We start from the raw sequence: 8,485 nt of genomic DNA on the forward strand, positions 1-8,485 counted from the left end.
GTTGATCCAAAGTAAGAATATATAATAGGTGGTAATATATGACATTATTTTCCTGATATAGACACAAACACATACAAAATAATTAAGCAGGTTTGAGTTTGATATAAATATGTTTGTGTTAAAATAGGTTTATTCGATAAGACATGATTAATTTTGTTTGGAAAAATGGGTTAACATTAATATTGCATTTCTATCCATGTGAACCACTTGGCTACATTGTAACTTTTACATGTATATGAGAAAATACCTCCATTTGAATTGAAATTTCCAGAGATCAAAACAGCTGGAACTCACCTCAAACAATGAAATGGAAAATTTAGACAGCATAATAAAGCTAGAGCTTTCGAATCCTGAGATGTTTTATTAATATAAGTAAATAGGCATTACCCCAGTGCATAGGAGGTATATACACAAAACAACATCCACCTAGCTAGTTACATGATTCCAGAGGTGTATGCGCAATCTATACAGCTTAGACCTTGGTATATATTGAGAATAAAATAATAATGAGAAAAGTCACAAGCAAATTAGCCACGAGAAGTACAATTCACTGCCTGGAACAAATGTTGGCCTCAAAATTTCCCAACATTAGCTAGCGTATTGTAGGTCTCTTTGACCTTCTCTGACCTAACCATAGGAGACTGAAGTTGAAGTATATATGTGTCTTAGTTTTTTCCCGTCTGTTTTCATTTTCTCCACACTATAGTACACTAACCGGTGGATTGTTAATATAAATGAAAACACGCATATGCTCTTTAAACAATAACAACCTCTATAACATCCTTCACAGTCTTCTCTTTGAGGTATCCAACGTAGACGTTGCTCCCACTGGAGCCACGCTCCAAAAGCTTATTAGTGTCTCGACCACCTTCCGACATGCTTGTTACAAAGTAAACTAGGTTCCTCCAATTCTCCGCTTCAAACAACTTCTTATTCGTTCTTAAATATGTGAATGCACACAATCCATTCCCAGAATCCGACCTACTTGTCTTCAAAACTTGTCCATAAGCGCTTGCATCATACCTCTCTAGAGCATTCTCCCCAGCAAGTTCTGTCCTAGCACTCCTAGTTGCCATCTTTACTTGACGAACTAATCCTTCTGGTGAACTTTCTGCATTGCCCTGCTGTTCTCTATCTTTCATTTCCATGCAAGTGAAGTTAAATACGACTCCATGTTTGCCCATCATTCGTGCTATGGGAAGGTAACCATCTCTATGTCTAGTATTATAGTACCCAGCAGTTAGTTCAGCAGCATGTGACCTTGTTCTGTAATGCCAGTGGATTCCAGCTACTTTGGCAGAAAGCTTTGTTTCAGTTCCTTGAAATATTCCTTTTGCAGCAAGAAGGATTCTATCGCCATGCTCCAATAGCTTTCCAGAATACCACTCGAGAAAGAACTTTGCATACTCGCTGTTCCAGGTTCCATCCCTACGGAAAAATCCAGAATCCTCGGGAAATTGATTATACTGGCCACAATCATGGGGTCCACTTGTTCCCCAGTCACTCTTCCCTCTTGCCTCTGCTGCTGCTTGCAGTGAAGTTCTCATATACTGCATGATATACATAGAAGGTTGTGTAAGAATATAACAGAGCTTAATTGGGATATAAAATTTCTTAAGTCTTAGGTCATCATCAGAAGCTATTGGAGTATGAACTTGTCCTTTTACCAACTTAAAGTATGCAACATTTACCTTGTCATAGCATTGAAATTCTCCAATTCCAGGAAAGCTCCAAGTTCCATTGCTCTCTGGATAAGATGGATATCTGAGTTCCCCACAAGGACCCATTCCCACTTGAATTTCCTGAAAAAATAAATGAATTTGGTATCAGAATTTTTTAAATTCTCTAAATTAACCTTTTTTTCTTAAATTTAAATCCATACTTCTCAATCTCCCCAATTTCCATAGACATCTGAAACAGGTATTTTAATTGGTGTTCACGATTCATTAAATTTGGATCTTACATGAACTACGTGTATTATACTCGATGGGAAAAATAGAAAAAGAAAGATTGATACAAGAAAATAGTAGTTTCTCATATATATGTATGTTCTTGTGGAACTTGATAAAAAGAACCTACCAAAAAAGGACCCAAAATAAAAAAAACGAAACTTGATAAAAAAAAAAAAAAAAAAAAGTAATATTTTTCGTTCCTAATACTGTTTAAAATCACTATTCAATTTACAGAATAATTAGGCCGAATAGGTATTAGTTTGTAAATATGTCTGTATATGAATGCTTACCACAATAACCTCGCCCAAGAAGTCTTTGAATCTGTCACGGAAACTCCTCATGTAGTCGTTGTAGACCTGAATGGGTGTTCTTCCTGCAAGAACAGGCAGTGAATCACACCCCAAGGATATGTACTCAGGATTCCTCCTGCCTGATCTGTCTGTGTACACAAGCTCAGGGTTCTTCCTGATTTCTTCCAGCGCCCATGGAGGTAGAGGAATGCTGCAAAATTTGAGATAAAATTGGTTATTAATCGAGACTTATAATTCCATCTCAAAGAAAGAAAGATCACTACTTAAAAACCTTTATCACCCACTAAATGTGACTAAAATTGAAAATAAATCAAGGCCCACAAATATTCATAGAGATACGGATAAAAAAAAGATCTAAATTTCATAATTAATAAATCCCAATTAAAAATTAGATCCTACCTGCAAGAGTCTCCAACATTTCCTCCACACTGATGAAAGGACATAACAACTTGGAGCTTCAAGCCATGCTTTTGAACCATCTGTACGAGCTCAGCGTACCCTTCCCAGTTGTACCTCAGAGGTCCATCTTTCTCCACCAATCCCCACCATGCATCCACCATAACTCCCTCCACTCCTGCACCCTTCAGGGCCATCAAGCTAGCATTCATTGTTCGAGGCCTGTTCAGTTTCCCTCCCTGCGTTACTGTGTCGAGCGGCAGCATCACAAACACAGGGACCTTTGCATTATTTTCCATGGAATGCCCACCTGAGAGTGCATGAAGCTGCTCCGGCTTCTCACTTCTCCGGTAACCTTCCATCACTGAGGGGGCCTTCGAGAATGAGGGCTCATGTACTGCTTCCTGCACTGAGTTTCTGATGACTCGGGTACGGCACGAAGGCTTGGTTCGAGCAAAGCAAATTGTGCCAGACATGTAGTCGGCAGGAGTTTTCAGGCTTTTGGTAGTGTCTTTAAGATTGATAAAAGAAGCTGAGGAACGTAGTGTTAGGGTCATTGCTTGTTTTTTTTCCTTCCTTTGGTGGAGAGGAAAACAGAGATGAATATTTAGGTAGTGGATGTGGGACTGTATATTTATAGAAAGGGAAACTCAAGTCAAGCCGCTTTTTCCAACGGTCATTTTCACTTTATGAGGATCGGGCTCTTGTAATTAATAATTTGTCAATCTGATCAACATGAAAAATGAAAGGAATTGCTTGGAAGTTTCATTTATTATTAATGCTACTATTAAAATATTTTATATGTAGAGTTAGAGGATTGCTAATCATCATTTTATATATTTTCAAATAATTTTTCATAATTTTTTATTTTATTTTTATTAAACTAATTAAATTATTCTATTTATTATTTATACATCACATATTTATTAAAAAAATAATAATAATTAAAATAATTATAATTTATAATGCGTAGGTTGATAAATAAAATTATTCTAAAATTATTTTACTCAACTATAATATACCATATATCTCTTAAGTAAAACAACTCTTTTATTTTTTACTTTTTCTCTTGATATGTTGGGTAAGACTGCTGAATATAGATATATTTTTTTTAATGAAAAATTAAGAGAAAAGGGATATGTATATATGTATATATATATATATATATATATATTTTTTTTTTTGATAGGAGGGATATATATATATATATATATAGTAGATGAATAATAATTGATTAATACAGATTCAAAAAATCTTTTTTGTTAAAAAAAAATCCTTTTCTTTTAACCCGGCCTAATAATTAGACTCAAATTCATGACTCTGAACTAATTGACCTCATGAATTTGCCTTTGATTATGGATATCTGCATGCTACATCATTAATGTTCATTTCCAATTAAACACTACTAAACACAATCGATATATACTAAGTCTCTTGAAAGTGTAAATTAAGGCCTTTTTTGAATACTCAAACATTCTCAGATATTCTAAAAATTTATTTTAATTTTGTTTCCAAATATCACTAAAGTATTAAATATTTTTTAATTTTAAATCTTTAACTTTTTCATCTAATCATTATTCAAACATAAAATTCAATACAATTTTCTCAAATTCTCAAATAAAACATAAAAAATAATACTACTTTTTCAAATTTTAAAATAGAAATAATATTAAAAATGATATTCAAACAATTTTTTAACTTTATAATATTATTTTTATTTAAATTTCTCTCTCTCATTTCTCAAAATCTTATAAAATATTTTAACTCAAACTATTTTATTATTTTTTATAAATCTTTTTACTATTATTTACAAACCGTTTAATTAATATTCACTTAATTATGACATATTTGAAACCAGCCCAATACTAAAAATTAGCTCAATCTATTTATATAAAAATAAATGAAGCGGTTTAAATGAGTTGAAATTGATTAGATCGGTTGTGTCCAGGTCAATTCAATAACAGCTTTGCTACATACAGTCGTTACATACAGTCGACGTGCAGTCGGCTGTACAGAATGAATAAAAAAAAATTATAAATTTTTTTTTATATTCAAGGGGATCTACATGAATTATAAAAAGTTATAAAAATAATTTTTTTTTCATGTAGGTATCGTATTAATTTTTTTTTTACAACCGACTACACGCCGACTGCATCTTCCGACTACAAAAAATATTTCTCATTCAATAAAAGTTAACTATTAAATGGGTGAAGCAAATCGTGTTGGGTTGTCTATTAGTTATATGATCTCGATTCATATTATCTAATACTCATGACTTACAACACAAATATGAAAAATTAAAAAAAAATCAATTCAATTCAAAATGAAAATATCAAAAATCAATTTTATTAAAGATTTTTGAACTCAAGAGTACTTTTTTAATTTCAATATTATAAATTCTAGAACCCAATTGGCTAAATATTTAGATAATAACCCTCAAAGTTATGAATTCCTTCGTATACATGCAAGAGTAATTAGTCATGCTCACCATCCTTCTTTTTTACATTAATTTTATAAAAAAATTATTTGCTGTTATTTTTATATATATTTTTAATATAATTAGTTATATTTTAAAAAAAATTAATATAATTAATGATTATACTAATAAATATATAAAAATAATTATACGTAACATTATCTTTTAATATTGTAAAAAAAAAATATGACCGACTAGATTATAGCGAGTCTTTTTGTCCACCTGCATGATATAGATAGTAAAAAAAAAAAATGACCGACTAGATTATAGCGAGTCTTTTTGTCCACCTGCATGATATAGATAGGTTCCTGGGAAGGAGGGTTTCTGGGCTTAGCTGCGGCCACGTGGCTCTTAGGTCTACCTCATAATTTTGTGGGGATTTCAAGACTAGAAATATTTTTTACAGTCGGTAGATGCAGTCGACGTGTATTCAGTTGTAAAAAAATAAATTAATACAGGACCTACATGAATAAAAATAATTATTTTTATAATTTTTTTTATTCATGTAGGTCCCCCTGAATATAAAAAAATTTTTTTATAATTTTTTTTATTCATTCCGTACAGCCGACTGGATGTCGACTGTATGTAGCAAAGCCCACCTCAAAAAAATCTCAATGCAGACGTGAAGAACCTGTCGACTTCTCCCTCTCTCTCTCTCATTTGAATTCAAAAGTGAAAAAGTGAGATCAACTTAATTTAGGAGAGAATTAAGAAGTATTAAACTAATAATTAAAAAAAATATTTGATGTTTTATACAACAATATTGAATATAAAAAATAATTAAAAAATCATGAAAATATCTGATTCTGTGTCCTAGAAATTTGATTTGATTGTGAAGGTTCAAAGGTTAATTCAGAATATCGTACTCTTCTTATGGTTAAAATTAAGCACACAAATTAACACTTGATGATCTATATACTTGATCAATATTTTAATTTGCTGACTAACGAGGAAACCACATGAAATTGAGGCTGGAATGTAATCATCGTACGGATACAGCTAGCTAGCTGATCACTAGTGGGCACCAAAATATCTAGGTCCCATGGCGTGCACTTGCAGGCTACCTTCAGCTGCCATGCAGCTTCCGTGATTAGTGGGATCTAGCTGGGAAATTTTCCTTTGACGGACACTATTTTTAATTTTTTCTTTTCATACAAGGAGTGAGGGGTTTTTGGATCTAAGTTATCTATTGAAAAAATTGAATTATATGCCATTATGCGGTCAGGCTCTTCGCAATAGACGGACACAATTAAATTCAGATGCACGAACATATATATCCCTTCTTAAAAGTATCTTCCACCATTAAAGATATTTCTAAAATGGATGTGACTTCTTCACAATTAGTCCTCCTCTTGTAAATTTCTAAAGTACTGATATTTTGAGAATATACATAGGATTCTCCAATCTCGCAGAATGCGCGCTTCCGCATCTTTTTTTGTTTTCTTCACGTCTATTCTTTCCCTTTCAATGACTTTGCCTAAGCCATTAGTGATCGCTAAAACTGAAAATGTAGTTGCTGGAAGGCGATAAACAGAATGACATGGGGATCGGAAGAAGTCATGATCTTTATTGAGTAGAAAATTCAAAACTTGCAGCCAACGTCATTACTGTGTAAAAATTCATGGAAATTACCTCGAACTCTTGTATTTATTAATTCTGGTTAACTGGAATTATAAAAAAATAAAAAAGGGAAGAAAAAAAGAGGACCTTAGCTGCAATATTTGCATATCCAAAACGCATCAAAGAATAAACCATTTCCTTAGCAGTTAAATGCCACAAATTAATGCCAAGAAGATAAAACAAAATGATAAGAAAGCAGCATGAATTCATGCGTCGCACCAAGACATCATGTCAACTTGTACGTTGTGCTGTATATATAATTCTTTTTTGGTGAGACTAAAAGGCAGATAATACGGTCTTTGTTATAAAATTAAAAGAAAAATAATATTGTAAGAGAGAAAATATAATTATAAGAGAAAGAATTGTTATTCAAATGTAAAATTTGATCATATATAAGTGAATGATACCCATATATATAGGAGTATAAAGGAATAGGTATGACTCAATGATCTTAGTTGTTGGCTAAAAATAGGTCTTAATTGATGGTTTCAATGGTCTTAGTTAATGATTAAGGATAGGTCTTAATTGATTGCTTCAATGGTTTTAATTAATGGTTTCAATGATCTTAATTAATGGCTATATAGGGCCATACAAATAAGTTTATATATAACACTCATCTTTTGGATGGCCATACATAAAAAATATGCATAATTAAAACCTTGCCAAGGAAAAATCCAGTAGGAAAAAAATTAATGGCAAAAGAAAAAGAGTACAATATTTGTATATATCGCTAAATGCTTTAAGATTGTCTCATTAAAACTTTGTAAGGAAAAATCCAGTAGAATAAAACCTTAGCGAAAGAAAAAGAGTACAATCAACACAAATTTTCAAGACATTACTCCCCCTGAAAAGTGCATGATAATAGGTTTTCAAGTCTCTGCATTCTAATATTCTGCACAATCTTAAATGTTGCAGTTGGTAATGTTTTTGTGAATAAATCTGCCAGATTATCACTTGACCGTATCTGTTTGACATTAATTTCACCTTTCTCCTGAAGTTCATGGGTATAAAAGAATTTAAGTGAAATATATTTGGTTCTATCACCTTTGATATATCCTCCTCTAATTTGAGTAATACAAGCAGCATTCTTTTCGTATAAAATTGTTAGACTATCATTAATTACTGAAAGACCATACTTTTCTTGAATATGTTGAATCACTGATCTTAGCCAAATGTATTCTCGACTTGCCTCATGAATTGCAATGATCTCTGCGTGATTTGAAGAGGTAGCAGATAGTATTTGCTTGACAGATCTCCATGATATAGTAGAATTTTTATAACTAAATACATATCCAGTTTGATATCTACTTCTGTGTGGATCTGAAAGATAACCTGTATCCGCATATCTAACTAATTGTGGACTTGAACTATGTTGATAAAATAATCCCATATCAACCGTACCTCAGAGGTATCGAAGGACATGTTTAATGCCATTCTAATGTCTTCTAGTTAGTGTGGAACTATATCTTATAAGTAAATTAATTGAAAATGCAATATCAGGCTGATTGCAATTTGCAAGATACATTAGGGCTCCAATTACACTAAAATAAGGTATTTCAGGATCAAGAATTTCTTTATTGTCTTCACAAGGATGAAATGGATCTTTCTGCATATCAAGTGATCGAACAACCATTGGAGTACTCAGGAGATGAACTTTGTCCATGTAAAAGTATTTCAAGACTTTTTCTATATAATTTGACTGATGAATGAGAATTCTATTTTGCAAATGC

General features: G+C 32.1%; 1 protein-coding gene across 1 annotated transcript; it reads right to left on the minus strand.

Moving 5' to 3' along the window:
• Positions 1-341: 341 nt before the first annotated feature.
• LOC122289556 (beta-amylase 3, chloroplastic-like) lies at positions 342-3,265 on the minus strand. The gene is made up of 4 exons (XM_043096677.1): positions 2,663-3,265; positions 2,243-2,453; positions 1,692-1,802; positions 342-1,550 (listed from the first exon to the last, which is right to left on the minus strand). Exons 1-4 carry the CDS (start codon positions 3,214-3,216, stop codon positions 756-758), a joined length of 1,671 nt encoding a protein of 556 aa, XP_042952611.1. The 5' UTR covers positions 3,217-3,265; the 3' UTR covers positions 342-755.
• Positions 3,266-8,485: the final 5,220 nt, after the last annotated feature.

Source organism: Carya illinoinensis, chromosome 12, assembly GCF_018687715.1.
Source record: "Carya illinoinensis cultivar Pawnee chromosome 12, C.illinoinensisPawnee_v1, whole genome shotgun sequence".
Classification (NCBI taxonomy): Eukaryota; Viridiplantae; Streptophyta; class Magnoliopsida; order Fagales; family Juglandaceae; genus Carya; species Carya illinoinensis.